General features: G+C 40.6%; 1 protein-coding gene across 1 annotated transcript; it reads right to left on the bottom strand.

Annotated features, from left to right (window-relative positions):
* Window positions 1–810: 810 nt before the first annotated feature.
* Window positions 811–23,506, bottom strand: nudt14 (nudix (nucleoside diphosphate linked moiety X)-type motif 14). The gene is made up of 5 exons (XM_068708439.1): window positions 23,362–23,506; window positions 13,996–14,039; window positions 10,205–10,269; window positions 9,086–9,386; window positions 811–6,908 (listed from the first exon to the last, which is right to left on the bottom strand). Exons 1-5 carry the CDS (start codon window positions 23,440–23,442, stop codon window positions 6,659–6,661), a joined length of 741 nt encoding a protein of 246 aa, XP_068564540.1. The 5' UTR covers window positions 23,443–23,506; the 3' UTR covers window positions 811–6,658.
* Window positions 23,507–23,912: the final 406 nt, after the last annotated feature.

The following is a 23,912-nucleotide window of genomic DNA, read 5'->3' as shown; positions in this document are numbered from 1 at the left end:
GTTTGATGAGTTTTTCATTTTTGTTTTTGTAACAATAAATCTACAAGAAAGAAAACGATCTTCCTGTTTTTCTTACATTCGATAAACTACTCGATAAAATCATCTCCACAGTGCAACAGTTTAATATTTCCTCTCCGGCTGAATGCGAGAACTCCGCTTTCATTTCTGGGAAACCATCAATCAGGACGCCCATCAGCTTCATCGCTGCAGAATTTACATTTGCTTCGTCTTATCTCTAATCAGGACGTGTTTGTTCAAGAGAGATGATGTGTATCAACGGGCTGCTGCTGACAGATTCACGTAAGCAGCAGGTAAAGCGCTGTGGATTTCAAGTAAATCACATTATACCTACTTATCTCTGTTCTTTCAGTTTCCTGTGGAAGTAAAGTAGTTGTTACACTTCATGCAAACATTACCTGAAGTCCCCCAGGAGTGTGAAAACATGTACCAAGACCCTATAATGTTGTTGTAAGCCGATATAAGGACTTGGTTTACTTGGTAAAGTAAGTTATTTGTCAGTGATTATGACTCATGAAGATATTGTTGTATTGTAACACCTGTGTTCATCATCTGTTTATACAGCAGCCTCCACTTACGGCATCCACAGAAGGAGTTATAGTTATTGACACATACATTATAAAGACTTATATCTGCTTAAAACTACAATATAGTGTTTCATATTCTAATTATTAAAGTTAATACTGTTTACAAATGAACCCAGCTCCAACCCAGTCTATGGTCTGTAGTGTAGTGCTCTCCTAAAATAAGCTTGAAGCACATTTTAGAATAATTACAGGAAAAGAAAAAAAGTCATTTTGGGCATCAAACCCATTTTATTTCAACTTAATGCAGTTTAATCCAACACAGTTAGTGCACATGCAAAGTATCATATTTAAATATATACTGTATGTTTGTACCAAGTGTCATGTTTTAAAAGTTTTAATATTTTAACATTTAGGTAATAAATTAACAAAATTTAAACATTACTTAAAACACTGCCCACAATGAGTATACACTTTTAATAAAGCAAAAAAAAAAGAAGCATGATAAATTCTTAAAACTGCAATGTTCGTTAGTGTTTGTACTTATTTTTTCAGAAAATACTTTTTTTTAAACATAAATTCAGTGAAAATAAAAATCACAATTAGACAAAATTCTTTATGTCTTTACCATGAGAAAAATCATAATACTTCCTTCACTTAAAGGTATTATGTGTAGGATTTTCACTGAATATTACACTACCTAACAGAATAACATGTGCTACACTTTATAATCACTATGAACGGCTTAATAGCAGCAAATCTGATTATCTCCCCCTTGTTGCTTCTGAATATTCTGCTACCAGTCTGCCAATAAAGAAGTAAACATGGCCGACTTCATCCAAAACTGAAGTGTCTGTTCCAACAAATGAAGTATTGTTGAGTAGATCACCAGAGGTAAATGTTTAAACTATCTCAGCCATGGTCCAATTTAACAGTAATTAGAGAATACTACACATAGCACCTTTAAAAACATGTTCACGATTGACTGTTGCTCAGCTCATGATCACTAAAAATACAGTAAGAAATTGTCAAAGGGTGAACAAACCATTAACAGAAGAAAAGGACGAAAAAAACACGATCACAGTTGAAGAAGCAACTACAGCATAGCCATGGGGGTACATCTATAAAAGTCTGGTACCGATGAATTAAGTGTTCTGTCACAGAGAACCACTGAGTGTTGACATTTCTGACATGTTGCTGAGAATTTGATATGTCAGCGCCTTAAAAGCAAGCAAACGGACACAAAGTGTTTTCCTTGTGTGCCTGAGAGATGGAGGTAGAACTGTCCAATGCTGGGCTAATGGTTAATATCCAGCACAGGCAAGAATGAACTAAACAACCATTTACTTACCTCATATATTAGTGTTTTATTCAATAGAAGTAGCATATGGCTTACCAGTGGCACAGTCTGCAACCTCACTCTGGACTGTCAAAAGTGCATTTACTTTTGTCGTGGAGGGGAAGGTTCGGAACGCCGCGGTGGGAGACTTAAAGGAATAGTTCAACATTTTGGGCGATACTCTTTCTTGCCGAGAGTTAGATGAGAAGCTTGATATCACTCTCATCAAAGTAAATATGAAGCTACAGCCAGCAGTCGGATAGCTTAGCATTAGCTAAGTTTATGCTAAGCTAAGTTAGCCCACTGCTGGCTGTAACTTATTATTTATTTTACAGACTTGAGAGTGAAGTCGATCCTCTCGTCTCACTCACAGCATATTTTCTAAAAGGTTAAACTTTTCCTTCAAGTCCTCCAAGAACAATGCCAACCGCAAGATTTAACAACCGTTACAAGACTTCCATTAGAACAAAGAGTTTGGTCTTGAAGAAAAATGTTTGCATTTTATTTAAAAAAAAACAACACATAAGTGTGAAACTAAATAAGATTATAAAAACACATCCGAATAGCTTAAAAAACTAATATAAAAAAATGGTTGAGTATAAAATAGACTGCAGGTCTGATAACCAACCTGACGCCAAAAGGCTGAACAAAAATAAAATACATAAATTTAAATTCCCATCGTATATTTAACTGCCTGTTTAGAGAAGCTGGCTGCCACGCTGGCTGCCACTTGCAACAGCTGACTTTTTTTTGTAGATGCCACTTTTGTTTCGGCAATTATTAAGGCTGCCGTCTGTCCTCGGTGATTGAGTGAATGCACTCGACCTTTCAGGTAGTAACTAGAGGGAAGGGGTGGAGAAATTTGGACTGCTGTTGGCCTGCTGGCTGATGCTGCCCACAGTGACAAGCCTGTGGAAAAGGCCAAGAAAAGCCTTTGTGTTTTTGCTTTAACTTCCCTCAAAAAGAAAAATAATTTTGGCCAAAAGAGAAGTCACATGGCAGTTCTCCACATTTGACAGGCACATAAAGTTACAGACTGGCCTTACAAGTTTAAATGGCTTTGTTTTACATCAAGCCAAATCAGAAGCAGTTGGCCTAATTACAGCAAACGGAGATTTTCTAAATACACAGAGGAATATTCCTTTTGGAATGATTATGGCTAACCCAAGTGACCACCATCTTCATTATTTGCCACAGTAGATTCATCTCATACCAGACAAGAACAAAACGATGGAAAACTGTGAGCACCATTGGGAATCTTTCAATAAGGTTCTCCATTAAACTCAACAAGTGTTGAGATCCACTTAGACCCTATTCAGCTGAAGACTAAAGAACGGTTTGTCACATGGAAGAAGATGGAGGAAATTAGAAGGTTAGGGACCTAATGAGGATAAGGTGCCAAATAAATAACTTTCGGAGAGCTAAAAAATAACAATTTAAAGATATTATGATGGTTATCAAGATATAAAGTGTGGTTACGAAAATATTGTTCAAAAACCCTGTTTGTGTTTACTGTAGCCATGTTTCCATTCAGTTCACAAGTTGATTGGCAAGTTGATTTTAAACAAACTTTTGAAATGTCACAAAACAAAAATGGGAATTCGGCGTGTTTCCATCAACTGGTTTGTAGCAAATTAACTTGGCTACAGCGAAACAAGCCGGCTTCGCCATACAACCATCTACGAGAGAAAAGTATGGAGAGGCCTTCACGAATGTGTTTCATTTGGGCAAGTTTGAATTATTCTTTCATGTCAGCTACTATTGGCCAAGTTTCATGTTGTCTGGAGACGAAGACAAGCAGACGCACATTATGGGAATATTCGAGAAAACGCAGTCAGTTAAAACGTTATTTCCGCAATTGAGGAAGTTTTATCAAATTTTGACGTTTCCGTACAGCTTTTCTAATGCAATACTTCAAAATGCGCAAAAACAATGTGAATGAAAACACGGCTAGTGTGAACGTCCTTTTTTGATTAACTCGACACATAACACTAACAAGTTGTCCGTTGGTCACTTCATGTGTTTTCAAAGGTGCAATCCACATTTCTTCAAACTTGTTATAGTGGATACTTCCTGTAGTTTGTTTGTGCTCGAAATTTTGCATCCAAATTTACAATTGATACCAAAAAACACAAAGAGAATCTGATTTAGTGATGGACATCAGGTCTGGGTGCTAATTTAAGAGAATATGAATCAATTCAGCAAATGAGTCATTTTTCTTTTTCTAAAGAAAATCAACAAAATAAAATTTGTTCAAGCAGTTCCAGCAAACTATACAATCTTACATCAAGGAATGGTCTTTGACGGACGGAGGGATACCGAAGATCAATGATCGGGGTGTACGGGGAGTTAAATATGGCTTAAGGGTTCTGCATATATTCCTATACAGTCTGGATGGATATATTTGACTCAAGTATGTGAAACATATTTAGTTTGGTTGATACAAATTCTCTTCACTTTGTTTGTGCAGATTAAAACAATGAATTAAGAGCTCAAACCGCACCAGATTACCGTGTTGAGATGCCCGGTCCTCTTCTAAGAGAACCACTGTGAGATTCAGTCGGGACAAACACACACCTAACACACCAATGAAGAAGAATTACCAAAAAACACAAAGTTTTATGGGTAAGAGAAGACAAATGTTCACATTTGATTGTCAGTTGTTCCTCAGGATAAAAAAGCCCAGAGGAACAAAAATAAATCCTGGATTGATGCTCATCTTTACCTGAAGAGTTTCTTCATTCACCCGAGTTCAGAAAAACACATCTACAGTAAGTTGTATTACGGTTGTTTTTGTTTGAAACAGCAGGTTTATGATTTAACTTATTTATTCAAGGTGTTATTAACATTGAACTACAATGGAACAAATAACTAAAATACAGCACTTTTAATTTGAATTTTGTAGTCAACAAACCAAGTTATTTTTATTTTTTTTAAATTAAACTTAAAACTTCACTCACTGTATTTTGTCACACACATTTTCCAACTTCCAAACTCTGCAGGTGCACCAAGAAGAGTCGCTCTCTTATGTCCGACAGTAATAATGTATACATAATGAGATGTGTTATCTGTTGTGAGCGGTCACTTTCTAAAAATGGTGTCTTTGATTCAGAACTTGCATATTTTTAAGAAAACTACAAGGTGGGGGAATTGCTTCCTTTTCACATATTGATTAATAAATGAAGTACCAGCCCTTTTAGAATGAAGAAAAAACAATGACATATAGTAAGAATAGTAAGAACTCTGTTGCCTTTAAGCTGCAAATTAATTTGAAATATATTAATATAATAACATGCTGGTCATCGTCACATCCAGAGATCCACCCTGAATTTGACCAAACGTTTGACTATTTGGACCTGAGATTTTGGCAAACTGCTGTTGAGATTCACTTTGTGAGATAAGGTTTGTGTGTTAATGACCCTTAGAGATTTACAAAGCAGAATCTCTGAAATGAATTATGACCAATCTCATTGATGGGTTTAAGTCCTTTTTAAATATGCTCCTACACCTGCATTAATGTGTTCACAATGTAACCTCGACATGCCGGGTATGAAAAGAACTCTCTAGAAATGACTTTGATGAAAAATGATGCACCGGAGAGCAAAAAGAACTCCTTCAAAACTCAAAAACTAAATAAAAACTATTCACTGACATGTTACAGTCCAAATATCGGTAACCCTTCGCAGGATTGTGCTCGAGAACAATGACTCTTAAAACTGAGGCGAGGCCTTCGGTGCAGGGGCAGGTGGGTGTATGCTTTTTTCTGTGAAGTGAAAAAAAATATACCTAAATCACATTTTCCACTTGACTTGTAGAAGAAACAAGTCTGCCAGTATGTCCGCTGGTTTGACTTGATGAAGATTTTCTAACAGAGTTGATTTCAGTGACACTGAGTGATTGTTTAGCCCAGGGTACTATCAGAAGTATTGCTTAAAGGCTGTGGATCAGAGAAAACTATTGAGGCATGCTTGAACAAGTGGTGGTTAAAACGCACCTCACACCTCAGTCGTTACAAGGCCCCCACCATTGACTAGCATAGTTTTTGCATTACTGGATCATGGATTAAAGGAGTACTCCACTGTTTGGTTTAGCTCTGCACACTTTGTCAGGCAAGTGGAACGGTTTGCATTAACTCCAATAAAGATAGTAGCATGCTAAAATGTTAGCAAAAAAGTGGCTGACCGGGGGGGGGGTGGGGCACGTGGCTGGTTAGCGTCCCCGAGTTTGCAATGAATGCTGGGAGTTGTAGGAATGCTTGAAACATGTTTTGACAAGTTTGTTTATTTGACTGTGAGCAGAATGGCAAATGGCTTTTTTTTCTCAGCCAATATCAGGTGTATTTAAATGCTTTTTTGCCGTTATAAATGCAGGTAACATTCAAGAAACCTACACTAAAAGCAGTGGAGTGTTCCTTTAATCAAGGGCAGGCAAATTAATTCAGTGATATGCAGCCATTTGTAACAGATGGCACAGTAAATGAAACGATTAAAAGACTACAAAAATCATCAAGACGAGAAAAATGTGCCAGTGACAACCAGCTATGGCAAATTTGTTTTTAAGGGAAAATATTAAGACCACATGAAACTTAAAAAGGTTAACAGGACAAAACTTAAAGATACCTGTTGGCAACAAGACAAGGGGCCCACCTTTCATCATGTACCAATAAGCAAAAAGGCAATACAGGATGAAGAGCCATGAAGGGGAAGAGTGGATGTGCTGGGCCAGTGTTTGATTTAATTTGGAATAAACGGTATAAAGAATGGTTGGTTAATACTAGTTACACGTTGGTGGAGATCTTGTACTTGGGAGACATGTTATTATGGAACCAGATGAAACTAAAAACTACGCCCATGGTTTTGGGTATACGCTCGTCATAGGCAAACGTCATGGCCTCGTGCAGCGGGACTTTGACCACCTCGATGAGCTCTCCCTCCCGGGGCTCACCTCCACCTGCACTCACGCAGTTGTCATCAGACACCTCGGCGTAAAACATAGTCTGCTTGGCACCTGTTACACCTACGCCTGACCTGTAGGGGAGGAGAAGGGAAAGAAAAAAAAAATGATTGATGTGTACGTATGTTTGCAATTACTCAAGTTTTTACACAGGGCTGGATATCGTACGAGTGCAAAATCTTGTTTTTTCATTATTTAACAAAATGCAAATGCATCAGTGTTTTCAAGTTGTTGTTTTATAAAGTAGAGGACTTTTATTCCCTATTATTAATCCAACTTGATAGTGCCTTTCTTTAGTTTCTGTCTGGTTAACACCCATGTTTTTCAAATGCCTCGTCCCCAGTTTATAATGTAGGCTTTCTGTTAGAAATCTGTAGTCTCCAACTACACATGAAATCTATAAAACTCCGTCTTTGAATGCTGGTAATAAGCAGCACACCAGTATTTTTTAAATGCCAAACTGACCTCGGGTTGCCTACTATTAGCACAGAACTTCACCACACCATGCGCCGCTGTCAAAAGCACCCTCATAGGGGTCCTGAGGGTTAAAACGATACCTATCTGTTTAATGGAAGAAGCCCACACATAACAACGGTCATAGACAACACCAACAAAGCTCGAGGAGGAGTTCTAGTCAAATCAAAAGCACAGCTATGAGAGCTGTCAGTCAAAGCTGTCCAGGTGCGGCTCTTTAATGTGGGACTGTTTAAACTGCTGCGTCAAGATACAGTGTGAGTTCATAATGTGTTGACAGAGACGGCTGCTTTCCCTGATGCATCTTTACAGCTCACTTACCTCAGCACTTTTAGTCCCATCTCTTATCATTACGGCACTTCCTCTAAAATTCTGTCTATCACCAACTTAAGGTTCCTTTTTTTAATCTTGACATAGTTCCACCAAAGTCAAACTGTATTCATGGCAATGCATGCTTTCCTTTTGGGTGCATCATATAAAGTGGACTTTAATTAAGAAAGCTTTGAGATATACTCAACCCAGAATTTAAATAACTCAAATTCTTGACAGTGGAGAAGTGGATTATGCTGCAGAAGTGGCTAAATAAGTTTCTGTAGACATAAAGAAAAGTCATAAAAACGGTTAACGTTCAGTAGTCATCCATGACGGCCTTTTCTTCTTCCTTTAAAGTCTACAGGGGTGAGTGTTTGATGCATAAAAGATTTTGAATGAGAGTTTTTAAAGTGTAACTTCGGTATCTTTCAACCTGTACACTATTTTCTATTTTCCCATGTTTTGGTATATAACTGACTAACAGGGACAATTATTTCTGAAATTGGTCCGGTACTGAGCGCGAGCGCTGCAGACAGGAGCCGCTCACAAGCTGCAATGTAATCCTATTTGGCAACCTGACGCCGTCAATTTACATCCACTTAAAGTGCTTGTTTTTTTTTTCACTGACGTGTGTCTGACAACATTATGAAGAGAGTCTTGACGCGTTGCCGGAAGAAAGCGGTGGACTAGTGGAACACATCCATGGTAGGAAACACGAGTGCCAGCCGAGCAGAGCTTGTTGTGTTTGAGTACAGAAAGTCTGTATCTCAAAGATTCAAAAAATAAACTATGATTCATGTTTGCCCATATCCGAATTATACCAACAAAATGCTTCGGACAGCTTGGAGTGGAGAGACCTGCTGCAGACAGGGTAGAAATAATGTTATTAGCTAAATTGATTGTGTTGACCTGGCATCAGTACACACAAACGCATGGCAGGATAACGGCAGGATGACTTTTAGTGGAGGTAAATGGACGATGCCAGGTTGCCCGATATGATTACATGCAGTCTGTGAGTGGTTCCGGTCTGCAGCGCTCGCATTGTCACTATTAGTCAATTAGACACAAAAACATCGGAATGTTCTGGTTAAAAAAAAAATTGTGAAGTTACCCTTTAATGGTACCTGGAATCTGTCCAACTAAAGAAACAAAGCTGCAAATGTGGGTTATTTCTGAGTGATCATAGCTCAAGGAGGTTCAGAAATTATAAAAGAAAGTTAGACTAAATAGGACAACAGGTTATTAATTGTTAAGGGACAAGAAATCCAGTGGGAGACACTAAAGTAGATATTTAAAAAGACAATGAAATGCCTTGTCCCAAAACTTACAAAGACTTAAACTTCACCGATATTTCCCGACAGCTTCAGAAAACACACACACACACACACACACACACACACACACACACACACACACACACACACACACACACACACACACACACACACACACACAATCAGTTTACCTGTAAGAAGTAATCCTCTTCAGTTTAGAGGCAGGCACATCGTAGCCACACTCCTCCAGCACCTCCTGCCGGGCGATCTCCTCCAGAGATAGGTCGGGTTTGTCCACCAGCCCGGCGCAGAGCTCGTAGGTGACCCCCGCTGAGGCAGGGGGCCTCTGAGAAGAGCTCTCCCCCTCCGAGGCCGACTGGCCCTCCGGAGACTCGGGGGCAGGTGCGGCGGCTTCGGAGGCGCCCTCCTCAGTTTTTTCCGCCGACTGAGGCGGCTGCGTCTTGGCCCTTTCCCACTCGCACATGTATACAGCTGGTTGGCAGAAAAGACAGAAAATACTGTTATACCTGGGTGGAAGTAAGACGTTATTCCCGCTACACGTTTGTGTGCTTGTCTCTTCTTTTATAGACTATGATTCATCCATTAAATGGAAAAATAAGTGACAAATGAATTGATGTTGACAGGATGCATGCTAATCTTTGAAAGCTCTCTCAAAATGCTAACTCTAACACTGCCACAATTGTAAATATCAAATGAAAGTAAAGCACATAGAATATAATTTTCACATATAATCATTCACGTAACAGAGTTTCGAACAGCATTTTATTGTGAAGGATGAATTACATTACTATGAAATGTAATCTTGGGTGAAACCCTTGACATACTTCTTCTACCACAAACATATTTCTATGCATTTATTGTCCAAAGCTGACCAACGTATTGACCACTCCCTTTAAAAAACTAAACAAATGCCATTCTAGCTTGAAGACAAATTGATTTCTTTCAGATAAAAGGACTTTTTCAGCAAAGAGAGAGGAGAGGAAAAAAAAAACATATCAATGCCCAGACTTCCTTGAATTTAGCACACTGTGCTGTGGAACAGTCCCTGGCGACATCTAACAAAGGAGGTTAGGCTGCTTTGTAACGGGGCCTCTTGCCGTCTATTTATGAGCCTGCATTGTTACTAAGATCCAGTAGAATAAACAGGGATTGTAATGTGCTGCTATTTTTTTCGTCAAAGTGCCCACAGGATGTACGACAATCTAGATCTTTCTGGGTGACAAGAAGAAAATGAATTGACTAGAGCGCAGATTAAAGTTAGTCTCCTGTTTTGTGTGAGGAAAGCTTACCTGGGCGGAACTGCTTGACGAGGACAAAACAGTGTGAGCTGGTGTTGAAGATCAGCACTGACACACTAAAGAAAAAGAGACAAAAAGGGTCAAGTTTAAACAAAATCAGACAACTTGTTCTTATAGTAAATCATTACATTACAGTAATTTAGCAGATGCTTTTATCCAAAAATACAATTCAGATTTGATCTATGCACCTTAGGCACAGCTACGGGAGCACTTTTGGGGTTAAGTGTCTTGCTCAAGGACACATCGACATGCGACTAGCGGTGCCGGGGATCGAACCGGTGATCCTCTGATTGAACGACAGCCCTGCTCTCCACTTAGCCACAGTCGCTAATATACATGATACATTAGATAAAACCCCAAATTGCAGGGGTTACTGGATTAAATCCAGTGCGCGGGGAACGCCCAGCATTTTCGGTATGGTGGGTCCACAAGTATGCGAGTCTGAAAACCTGACAAAGTGAGTAAACCGACTGCAGGGTCATGCATTTATGGGCTGAATGTGGACGACCACACAAACCCTCATGGATGGATGATTTGTTCTGAAAATGAGGCTTAAAAATGTGACTGAAATCAAAACATGAACAAGGGACACACTCAGTGAATGTCAAAACACCCATGACTGTCGTTTTTCATGCCAACCCATCGACATCCCGTGTGTACATACATAACTGTCCTATTTACCAGCAACGCTCCACACAATAGCAGCAATTCTGATAGCCGTCTGTCAAGTGCGCTATGGGCATCAAATGATGCGGCGTTGCCCTAATCCTTTGGATTTTGTCAACCAAATTGCATAAAGTGCTTCTATCAGAATTATACTGAAACTCAAATTCAACACAATAGAAAAATGAGCAATATTATGGAACAAAGAGGACCAAATCAATCCGGATTCATATGCTGACTCCCAACAAGCAAGAAGTGGAGGTTCAGCGCTGGCACCCAGTGTATTGTACACACACAGGTGGTTCACTGCTGTGTGTGTGTGTGTGTGTGTGTGTGTGTGTGTGCGCGTGTGTGCGTGTGTGCGTGTGTGTCGCTGCCAGTGGAGACTTGAGGCCTGGGCTCGGTGTTGGGAAAGCGGATGTGTCTGAGGCAGCAGGAAGCCCTGCCCTGTCTTTCCCAGGGTGAGAGGACATTATTGGACTTTGCTATTACAACTTGTTGTAGCTACAGAGCCCGGGCTGAGACCGACTTAATATCGGTCTGCAATACAGATATTTCAAGAAAAAGTCTAATGTCCATTTTCAACAATATGTATGAATATCAGCATACATTTAAAAAAAAAAAAAAAAGCTTCATATCTGGGCTCAGACACTTCCCTTCCTCCATCACTTCTTCCTTTGCGCTCATCTCTTTTCAGAGAGCCTAACATATCACTCCATCATGTCAATGTCTTTTTCTTAGCTTTTTACCCTGATTACGTTGATAATTACAAAGGAGAGATGCCACCAAATATTAAGATGGGATTCACTTAAACGTACTGATATTTGGGACAGCCTACAGCTGTAGAAGCCTTGCTTGATAGAGGCAATGTAGAGAACAAGTACAGATTGGATAATGGTGTAGTGGTACATTTGGACTTAAAGTGGGGAAACACAGGCCTGAGGCATGGAGGCTGTCCACTGAGGCGGGCCTGGGTCTTGTAGTGCTGTTCCACACCATTACAGCTGTTCCACAGCCTCCCACTGAAGAGAAATGCTCTAATGGTTAAACCGAGAAGCCGGCTAAACGGACGCTCAGGACTTTTCATGCACCGTTAAGCTTTCTCCGCGGGGCTTCTGCAGGCTGGACGGCGGGAAAACTGGGTTATGACAGACATACGAGGAGTGGGACTAAAGGTGAGGACCGGGTCGCACTGCAAAGCGTATGCTATCAAGACACTATGATCATCATTTGTTGTACAGGAAAGAAATGGGTTACGTGCTAAATAATCCATCTTCTCTTCCCAGAACTGAGGCAATGGCATTGACCAACAACTCCGGAGACACTTTTTCTTTTAATTCTTTAAACTTTTGCTAATTGACATATATTTGTATGCCCCACATGAAAAAGTGGTTAGATCTATTTTTTTTTTTATTGACTAGTTTTAAAGCGTTTTTTCATTTTACTCATAATTACAAGTGATACATAGTCGTAGAATATCTTTATTTTTATAGAACATCTCTCGCTAAACACACTTAATTGAGTGTTGATACCAATCTCAGTTCCTTGAGATTCACTGAAAACTTTATGAAAGCAGTAGGGATTAAACTGATTGTGTTACTTTGTTTATACATTTACAAATACACATGTATCGGCTGGCTGGGGATACATCAAACATGATCAAACTCGGTAGAGTGAAAGGGGAATAAAGACACATGAGCAGGACTACAGCCAGAGCTCAACATATGCAAGACCATGGTCTCTTTAAAATGTCTTACACTGGCTAAAAATACTGGCTGTCATTAAATGTTATTTCCAGTAATAAACAAGCACCCGTGCGCAAATACCCCCATAAACACACAGGTGTCGAAATACCAAAGCAATGGGAGTTCGCTCATCCAGCCTGCATGTGTTTGTTTTTTTAGATTTGGAGAGGGCTTATGACCGCGTCCCACTAGACATCTTTGTGAAGGAAGTTCTTGGAGGGCAGAGACTTTGGATGTCCACATTGTATATCTGCTTCTTTGCTAGTGATGCAATTCTGTCGGTTTCATCAGGCTGTGACCTTCAGTGGGACGTCTAGAGGAACTCCCAAGTTGGAGACCAATGAACGTGGATTTAGCCACTTCCAGTCCTCTTGAGTGAACAATATCTCAGGGTGAGATGTGGTTTGAGATCGATGGGCGGACTGCTGCACCGTCTGTGGTGAAGTTTTACCGGATTGTCATGGTGAAAAGGAAGCTTCATTCACTAAATTAGATATTTCACAGTACGCCGAAATGTCACAAAAAAGGGTCCAGCCGAGAAGAAAACGTTACGCGCACTTACACAAAAATGCAAAACAACCCTGGATCCTTTCAATACAGGCGAAAAGGGGGAAAACACTTTGCTGTTCCACCTGGGGGAAAGCGGGATGTTCCCATGGGCTATTTTCTTTAGGAAGTACAGGTCTGAGGTTTACTGCTTCGGCCTCAGTGGAACTGTTTTTCACAGGGACCTCTCTTCGGGGTCAGGAGTGGAGGAAAGAGGGCTTAAATGACCTGAGACTTACTGCAGGGCATTAAGGTACCCGGGGCAGAACAGGGAGTAGGGACCGGGGTTTTGACACAAATGTGTGATATTTCTCTTAAAGTGCCCCCTGTGAAGCTCAAGACATTTATAGCCATTGCCAAGTAGAATAACAGGGCACCAGTTCCCCGAAAAAACAAGGTCTGTTTTGGTTCGACTGCCACTCCAGTATTTGCCATATTTGATGTAATATTTAGAGATACAGAGATGGTGAGGGTTGCAAGATTGGTGCAAATCGAGCCCCTTTGTCACTCAGACCATCAAATTCATCCTCGATCAGATTCAGATACTTTAGCGACGAGCTCTTCAGATCTCAAAATGTCTCCTGACACGGACACGCAGCCTGTTCTTTACAATTCAAAGCGATTTCATAGGCAGCTATTCTTTAGAGGTCAAGTCTTGGCTATGCAAACCAAACAGCTTTTGACAGCTCACCAGCAAGCCGTACCATCTGTGTGTGTGTGTGTGTGTGTGTGTGTGTGTGTGTGTGTGTGTGTGTGTTTGTTCATGCACACACAGAATAAGACGGGGACTGCTCCCATCCAACAGTAGAGAAGAAAAGGTGTTTTTACCTATCATGGGTTCGCATGAAGTCCCAGGACTTCTTTGTGCCATTCTGTGAAGGAACAAGACAAAAATGAACGTCATAAGTTAATACAATAAACGGAACATTATGTTAATCGTCCAACACTGTGGTTTGACAACAAAGAACACAAAACTTGTGAACACAGTGTGTATTCAGTGTAGCACACCTTCTCCTTACCACTGTTTTATGTGACTCGTGTGGCAGGAAGTCAAAACAGCGCTGATTTATTTAATATGATTACTGCAGAAGCAATCAGCTGCCCCACAACTGATGCCTGCATGAGCACGTTGAGGTAATATCACAAACCACACCCAAGGAAAACATCTGCAGATGCAAATCAAGAAGCACCGCACTAAACACCACACTGAAGTTCAGCAAAAAGTGTGTGAAAGACAAACACAAACCTTAATGGTGGGAATAATAATTCATAGTAAACAGGAGCCAAAACTCTGAACATAAATAACATCGATGTCTGTTGAGCCTCCCAGCAAACACTGGCAATATTATGCGTTGTCGGAGTCAGCAGCTTGGGCAGGGCTGAAAGATTTTGATAAAAAATCTCATTGTGAATAATTCATTGCTAAATGATTTGCGATATAAGAGGGAGTGATGATTTTTTTCATAATTATTTGTATGATTATGGTGTGATTTTTGTGGGTTTTTGTTGATCTGTACCAAAGTTGTTTTCTGAACTGTAGAATATGATGTCTGGGACATTAAATATTAAATAGTAACCATAATAAAATAAATAGTATTTTGACAAATATTGCGCTTCCCAAGATTTGTAAATTGCAGAAGGCCATATCGCGATTTTGATGAACTGTGCAGCCCTAGCTTAAATGTCAGGAACATCCTGTGAATTACAACTCTGAAAAGTGTCGTATTGTGTACGTTTTGTCTCGTTAATCCTCGTTAACGGGTGGTTTTTGGGAGTCTATCGCCGTTAACTCTTTTTGCATCCTCGGTCAAAAAAGGATCCACGGTCCGCACTGCTGGACTTCCTGATCGCTACGCACTAAAACGTGTCCTGTAGTTACAAACCGCACGCGAGAGAAGTTGTTGTGTCCGAGTGTTTAAATGCCCAGCGGTCACATCTGCACAACAACAGGACGTGCAGCTGAACACACTGTCGGATTGTTGGCTCGTCACTTGGCAGTAAGCGTAAAGGGACGACGCGATGACAATCCTGATAGTCCAGTTCACTTTGAGGCTATTTTCATTCATGCTAGCTGAAGAGAGGAAAGGCGTTTACAGTTCAGGGTGCAGAACTGTACGAAGGACAAATCCAAACGATGTGGAATTCATCACTTCATTGCACTTTGCTTTTAGTGTGAAGTCAACAAATTGTTCCTCCACTGATGTATAAGTGCCTGCAGCTGTGCTTCAGTCTGTACAAAAGACAGACTTGGTTTAAATCATTAGCGTAGAAATATTATTGCGTCCGATGTAATCGATAAATCAAGCAGAAGTCTCAGTGAACGGGTCAGATGAAGGGCTGCAGGTCACACGCAAAGTCATCAAGGTAAGTAAGACCTTAAACCCTTTTGAAATTAATATCTATCATTCCCATGAAATCAAAGATATGTGAATTAAACTGAAAACATAGCATGTATTCCTTTATCCACAGATTGCATGCTGTATAAATACGGTAAAGTTGACCTACATTTTCGATGCCTGAGGAAATATGGCCTTAATTCAAAATTTAGGCTACACCTCCTCTCCACCCACCAGCTCTTTCAGACGCAGGGATGACAGCTTTACTAGGACAGCCTTGTATTCAGCTACAATAGATGTGCCTTCATGTGTGCCAGTGCAGTTTCAGTACCACCCAAGAAATGGGAGGAGGCGGAATGGCAGGCTAATTGCACTGATAGAATCAGAAATAATAATAAAGTCACTGCTGTTGCAACACGGGGTTTGAGTTGGATGTGCCACTGTGCCAAAGAGCAACTAGAAGATTTTCATCTGAAAGGAAATAAACACTCTCTCTCACACACACACACACACACACACACACACACACACACACACACACACACACACACACACACACACACACACACACACACACACACACACACCTTTCAAATGCAACTGACCGATTTGACTGACCTCCTCTCTTAAAACGTCTAAACAAAAAGTGAGAGAACATAATCACACGGAGTGTAACTTTCAAAATGTCGTGTTTACTTCAGGGCTACTGCCTTGTGTTAACCTCAGATACATCCGACATTAAAAAACGATTATAAATCATACTTTCAAACGACCGGTGCGTGACCTGGCGGCTCAGGTCCACGGGGCCTCAAAGTGAAGCCAAGCTCTTATAACGCCGTCCATGCATCATTAACGGTCATGTTGTGGTGTGAAATGAGAGCATGAAGCCGAAGTTTGTGTAAGCTAAGTTATGGTATCGCCTTTATTTACTGTAATTATGTCAGGCCTATGATAAAAGCTCACTGTATGCACATTTGAATACTGAGCTGAGGCGATACTCCTGACTTTAATCTAAAATAAAGTTTGTCCTCATTGCAATCGACTGCTTGTCTATGTCTATAATGCTATATACACATTTCACAGTATGATGCATAAGAGATAAAAAAATGCAACCTGATGCAGCAGTAGTAGGACATCCTGGTATTGGACATGCTATGTATTGGGACGTACTTAAATGGTTTTGTGGCATACTAACTAGTATGTTAGTGTGTGTGTGTGTGTGTGTGTGTGTGTGTGTGTGTGTGTGTGTGTGTGTGTGTGTGTGTGTGTGTGTGTGTGTGTTGGAACGCATAGATCTTCTCTGGCTGTCAGCCAACAGTAAGGCGCCGACGTCATCAAAACTCCTCGCTGTGTCGTGTCATCAAAAATGTTCTGCGTGCCCTGCGGACAGTCTAGCGGTGTAATTACTCTCACAAAAGAAAACTCACATGTCAACAAAGTGTGCCGAGTGTCTTTACACGGCATCATTCCTGCTCGAGGCCAAGCCAGCCGCACCCCTCTCGCCTGTTCCTCGGTAAAAGCAAAAGTAGTGTGAAGGCGTGTGTGTGTGTGTGCGTGTGTGTGTGTGATGGATTACTTGTCGTGACTGAGGCGGGGATGTTCTTCTTGTGGCTTCTTGCTTTGTTAAGCGTGATTATTGTATAATGTATGAGACAAAACAGTTCATCCTGTCAATGAACCGCTTACAGGTAAATTGTGGGGTATTTTTTCATGTACACTACGGATGTCAAGCGGACCAACATTATACTGCTGCCCACCGCACACTTACTGTATTGCATTGTACTTTGCATTGAAGCTGGAATAACTAGGATACTTTGCGAACATGACAAGTGGCATCATATACTAATAAAGCCATGTGACTAAATGGGACATTCCGTTCCTGTTTTGTTGACATTCTTGAAGTTATGTTTTTAATGAATAAAAAGCACTTCCTGGAGGATGCAGCACACACGGGACAACAACAATACTCAGAAATCAAATATATGGCTTGTGGCTCTGAAACAATCTGAGGTATCTAGAGGCAATCAACTGCAGAACATTGGTAGGCACCCGGTGACAGTCCTCATAAGTCATCCAAAAGCCCATTGAGTGTTGCCTGACCACAGTAAATGACGCAGACGGCCTGCGGTTCGGGGTTATTTACTGATCATCGAAGGCTAGTTTAGCTCTGGTGGGCGGAGGCCGTCGCCTCACAACAAAGCTACTCTGAACAAAACCTGCTACGTGATTTGGGGTTATTGACATGTCAGAATGAGTGTTCAGCTTGAATCAGCTGAAACTACAAGGTGTCTGGTTTGGACTTTTTACTTCCACACAGTCTGTGCCGGTCGTAGTCAAAAGCTTCGGCAACACATGACATTGGTTTTTTTTTAGATTCATCCACTTTTTTCACAAAGCTCCATTTGTTAATAGTGAAAATAAATAATAATAATAAAAAGCTTATTCGGGGTGGAAGGCCAAAACCTAGAGAAAAAAATCAGATTTGGCCACCTTAGAGTAGACGTGTGAGATTGCTTTATAACACGAGAGTGTGCTGTCCTTCCCGTGTAAATGGGAGCTACAGCTTTCCCAGATTTATAGTAACGGATGATGGAAGGTGTGAAAAGATGATGATAATTAAAAAAAAACAAAAAAAAAACATATACTGCTAAGAAGGTCTGTCTATTCAGAAAAGCAAAAGAGAAAAGTAACTCATCAAGAGAGTGGAAACAGGTCAGAACAGTATTTTCCCCAACAGGAAGTTGCCGAAATTAAACTTGAAAAACACCGGCAGCAACAATATCAGTCGTGTCAGTTAGAGAGCAACAGACAGACTAACCACCATCTTGATTAAAGTCTAGTTTGTTTACAGTAATCATATTAATATCACAATAAACTAAGCAATGATTCATTTCCAGGATCAAACATTAAAAAGATGGAGTTCTTTTCCAACAACATACTGTACGAGTTAAAACTACTCACCAACACAAACACACACACACACACACACACACACACACACACACACACACACACACACACACACACACACACACTGCCTCTCTTGTATCCTGTCACAACTCACAGATGGCGGGGTTCCCCTCATTATTGGGGCCACTTGCTGAGAGAAGGGGGGCGGGGAAGGCTTGAATGGCCCAGGGGAGACAGAGAATCATGGCCGACATGGATTACTACAGAGAGATTAGCCTGTGGGGAGGAGGGGGGGGGGGGAGGGGGGGGTGCGAGAGAGAGAGAGAGAGAGAGAGAGAGAGAGAGAGAGAGAGAGAGAGAGAGAGAGAGAGAGAGAGAGAGAGAGAGAGAGAGGAAGCAGGAACACTGCTACACAGGACCTTGAAATGAATGTGGTCCCTCTGGCTTTGGGCATCAGAAATGACAGACTCCTGTGTGAATGGCTATTGTAGGGTGGGATGTATGGTCTTTTAGGTGCTTAAAGTCTAATAGCCATCACACACACACACACACACACACACACACACACACACACACACACACACACACACACACACACACACACACACACACACACACACACACACACACACACACACACACACACACACACTATAAAGCAGGCAGCTGCAGCAGAAAGAAAAAAAAAAAAAAATCAACTACCGTCCTCAAATACAATAGCACTTTGAATCTCAACATGTGCTCTCCAGTTTTTTTTCCCTGGTTTTAGCTTCAGTCTCTGTCCTCTCACCAGCCTGAACAAAAGGCGGCGAGGCTATCACACACACATTACGACCAGTGAACTAATGACCGACAGAGTTTGGAAACGACAATGACAGAAAGCATCTGCACCTGCACAAAACTGATCGACCAGCCATGACGTAATTATAGATCTGCAGCATTGAAACAGCTGGTTAATGGTTCCTTATCCACCGAATCTAGTGTCAAGGACGCACTCCTCGAGCTCACACCCATGTGACCCGTGTCCTCGAGTACAATCCACAGAAAGCATGTAGACCTCAAATCGCATCAAGTCAGCTTACATGCGAGTGTCCCTCCAATGCAAAGTGACTACTTGGAGGAATTGACCGCAGCCTATTTCTGTTTTAGAGCGAGAGTTAGCACTCCGTTAGCAGCGATACTTTGAGCTAAATGCTCATCATGCTAACACATTGATGTACGGCAGGTATAATGTATGATCACCGCGTTAGTTCAGCCATCCTAACATTTTCTAATTTGCACTAAAGAAAAAAAATACAGCTGAGGCTGATTGGAATGTTATTTTGCAGGTATTTTGGTCAAACTGAAAGTATTGGACAAAATAAAAAAAATGGGCCTGATGATTGTACTGATATGTAGAACATCATACAGGACTTCAGTGGATTCAACTAATCTGTTCTCATTAAATCATTGTAAATATAGAATTTCAAGTTAAGTCAACTTCAATTTTAGAGCTTATAAGCATGAGTTCTTCAGACTTGAAATGATGAGTTAAATGAATGTACTGCTGGGAGATCACTCAACTCACCAACTTAAAAGTTTAAAAGAAACAAGACAATGATATTAGCAGACTTCCCAGCATGCATTGAGTGTTTGAACTCTCCAGAGATCAGTTGTGTAGTTTGAAGAAAACATATATGTGTGCATGAAATATGGTAGTGAAAAATAGCTTCTTATTCAATTTAATTAGGTTTAAAAAACCCTTTTCTCAGTGAACTTAACTTAGTTTGTTATGTATATTTTGACTTGTGTGAGAACTTTGAACCAACTTTTTAACTTTAGTTCAGGTAACTGATGTTTTCTGAGACAGCAGAGTAATGTACGTTTTTAAGTTGAACCAGCGTAACATGTTTTACAGTGTGACGAAAATGTTCAGCAGGTAAAACAAGAACTTCAATAACCTTTTTTTGTTTGAGTTCCTCTCACAGGTGATAAGAGACACTAAAATACCTGCCCTAAATGAAAGTTTTAAAAACAAGCCGACAATAGTCTCTCCACCTACAGACACACTCGTACATATTGGGCTCATTTTATTGCCATGAATCCAGAATCCAGCTCAAGCCTATAAATAACTATTCACGAGTGTGTTTTAAGATCATGATAGATCTCCTACTCACTGATGGAGTAGTGTGTGTGTGTGTGTGTGTGTGTGTGTGTGTGTGTGTGTGTGTGTGTGTGTGTGTGGGGGGGGGGGGGGGGGGGGCTGTAAGCTATATACAAGTTAAATAATTCCAGATGAATAATTCAAATCATTATAATGAATAAATGGAAGGTAATTATCCTGCTCCAAGTAGCAACCCGTGATTCAACGTAAGCATGAGGCGACAGAGATAAGAGGGGTTTCCCAGAGTCAACGAGGGACAATCACCTGCCTTGTAGAGAGAGAAGACAAAACACCAGTAAATACTAATGATGGAGAGAGCCTCTCACGCATGATATTATCTACTGTGTGTGTGTGTGTGTGTGTGTGTGTGTGTGTGTGTGTGTGTGTGTGTGTGTGTGTGTGTGTGTGTGTGTGACCAGTGGCTAAGCTGCAGATGTACCCACGGACATAAAAGGTTTGAGGAAGAGATGCTCCCTCAGTAGGAACTGAAAGGCCTTTGTGGGGTGTCCCTGAACAGCTCCTCCCGAGCTGCAGAGGAGAGATGACGAGGATGAAAGGGAGGACAGGACGAGAGAGAGGGAGTCATCTCTTTTGTTGTCCATCTGCTGTCTTAGCCGTTCCGCCATTCTCTTGACAAGCTTAACCCCCACCCCACTGCTGTCACAGGTGTAAAAACCCCCCAAAAAAACGCCTCAATGAGCTCCCCTCAACATGAGTGCCTTGCTACTTGAGCTTTTCTGATTAAATTGAAAGCAATGCTACAAAAGAGCACTTTCCAGTTAAAGATGCAGTTTCTTCATGTTTAAAAAGTACTTACCAGCCCTGAGGTAAGGCTTGTGTCTTTAGAGTGAGTGTTACCATGATTCATCTTCTGCACCACTGTCAACATCCTGGTTTTACACAACAGAAGCCAAGTCTATAACCCAGGAACACAGATACTGCACAAATATTTTGAAACCTAAAAATAAATTCTTCCTGGACTGCAGCCTATGTTTGGGTGAGGAAGCATTTCTCACTTTGCTGGAGACCATCAGGACACACAGTCATCACACTTTTCTTTTGGCAGTAGCACTTTATATATATATATATATATATATATATATATATATGTATATATATATATATATATATATATATATGTATATATATATATATATATATATATATATATATATATATATACACACACACACACACACACACAAATGTATTTACTTCATCATAAACCTATAAAACACAGATAAATAAAGCATAGAAATACTGATTCAGAGTCATGTTCCAGGATCACAATATCATGCCTTTCAATTTCCATTATGCGGTTAACAATATTGAGCATTTACTGCAAACCACTGAGGCGGCTAATATGAAATTTGACAGCTTTTGATCTCCTGAGATAAAAATGTACAGTTAACGAGATTTCGGTCACAGACGATTCCCTCTGCCCGCCCAGATTGCCACCATGACCTGGATAGGCAGCTAAAAATGGATAGTTGAAAGGATGAATAGATGGATGGATGGGTAGCGACTATACGTCCACCCACAGGCCCTTCAGAATGCAGCTTTTGCTAGGATAAATGTAACAAAGCAAGACTTCTAAATCTACACAAGAAACACTACAAAAGCATATAAGAGGAGATGATTTATATCAGATTGATTTCTAATTATGTAAAGGTAAAAAGTCACCTTGAATGTGAATTAATAGCAAAACTACTACATTTTATAATGACAAAGAAACCGTTTTTACTGTGGATCATGGCCCTATCTGCTGAACACATGTGCCAATCTGCACCCCTAAATAATACCATTGTAAAGAGATCAACAAGTCATGTAGGAACCTATCAACATTTTTGGTCAGGTTCAATGCCAGGCAAATGCAGATCCTTATTGTCCACTCATATTTCTAACTGTCTGATAACATGACTTAAGCAATCTATCTTTTTCCATATTCACACTTTTACAGTATAATGGTGTGGATAGACAAAACACAGCTTAAGTGATCATTGACCAAACAAAAGGGTGCAGTCTGTTAAAAAAAAAAGAAAAAAAAAAGAAGCAGGTTTGATGGGAACTATAGCACAAAAAAACATCTACACCTATGAAAAAATACTTGGACAATACTGTAAAAGACTGCAGCTGACCTTAGCTGTGAGCACGTGCCCCTGAATGTTTCATGTTATATCATTGACCTGTACTTTCACTGTAATGTGGCGAAACAGACGTCGAGAGTAGTTTTACCTCTATAAACCCCACAGCATTTGAACAGGCAAGTCTTTACAATGGCCCACGTGTAAATGGGGAATTTAGCTCAATGCAAAACTGAACAGTGAAGACCTCTGACCTGCAGACACCAACACCTCACAGACTGCAGTCACACAGGAGTCAGTGTTGGATCAACAAGTCTCACCTGACGGAAAACAAGTTCACGTGTCACGTAACACTGCTAAACAGTGTTAACTACCCCCCTTTAATGTACTAATGTAAAGCATGTGCTAACGTTAACGTGATGCTCTATCTAAAAAACCTCTTCAGCTATAAGCTACCGTTAGCCTGCTAGCTTGTAGCTGTCTCTGAGCTGCCTCGGTTCAGGTCAAACACAGAAACACACCGCACGTGAAGACAACGCGAATACGGTTGTTTAGTGATTGTGGTTAAAGTGACGCTAATTGTTGTAGTAAACGTCTCTGTTTAAGGTCAGTTTAGCCTTCATGTTATGCTAGCATGCTAGAAGCTAAATGAATGGGGGGTTGGGCTAGCCTACAGCATCCAGCAGCCTCTGTTAACCGCTATCAGACAGAAATAACTCACCTGGTTGTAATGCACCCTGAACGGTTTCAGATAATCGGACTCTGTGCACGGAGTGACTTCAATGTTATTAATCTCTTCCATAGTTTACACTTGGAGCTGGATTGTTGGCTCACCGATGGGTATCTGTCACCGCACACTCACTGACAGTAAAGGAATGTCTACGGAAGCCGGGAGAGGACATGAGACTGGACCGCGAGGGTAGCACGAGAGGTGAAAGGATATTAGGAATGGAAGGCACAATAGATGATTATAGTAATTACTGATTCAAACTTTATAGAGAGCAATAGCTCAGATAACGACTCTAACTATTGCTTAGAATAATTATTTGTATTATTGTAAATAAGAATTATACTACAAACCTTTAATTGTACCTTTCATAAATATCATCAGTGGTGGAATGTAATCAAATCAAATTGTAACTATGGGGCTACCTTTATTATCATAGTATTGTACTTTACTTGAGTAACTTAATTTCACACTGCTTTATACTTCTACTCTTCTACATTTTGGAGGCAAATATTGAATCTTTTACTCCATTGAATGTTTTTGAC

This window comes from Cebidichthys violaceus, unplaced genomic scaffold (assembly GCF_023349555.1).
Source record: "Cebidichthys violaceus isolate CVI_PGR_0920_01 unplaced genomic scaffold, fCebVio1.0.p SCAF_14, whole genome shotgun sequence".
Lineage (NCBI taxonomy): Eukaryota > Metazoa > Chordata > Actinopteri > Perciformes > Stichaeidae > Cebidichthys > Cebidichthys violaceus.
This window is presented reverse-complemented; position numbering and strand designations above follow the sequence as displayed.

What these genes read in the sequence shown, in the direction of transcription:
- nudt14 (XM_068708439.1), bottom strand. Translation starts at nt 23,442, where the DNA reads ATGGAAGAGATTAATAACATTGAAGTCACTCCGTGCACAGAGTCCGAT. An exon ending in CGTCAAGCAGTTCCGCCCAG is followed by an intron (nt 9,387 to 10,204) that starts GTAAGCTTTCCT and finishes TCTGCCAACCAG; the next exon opens with CTGTATACATGTGCGAGTGG. An exon ending in AAGAGGATTACTTCTTACAG is followed by an intron (nt 6,909 to 9,085) that starts GTAAACTGATTG and finishes CCTCCCCTACAG; the next exon opens with GTCAGGCGTAGGTGTAACAG.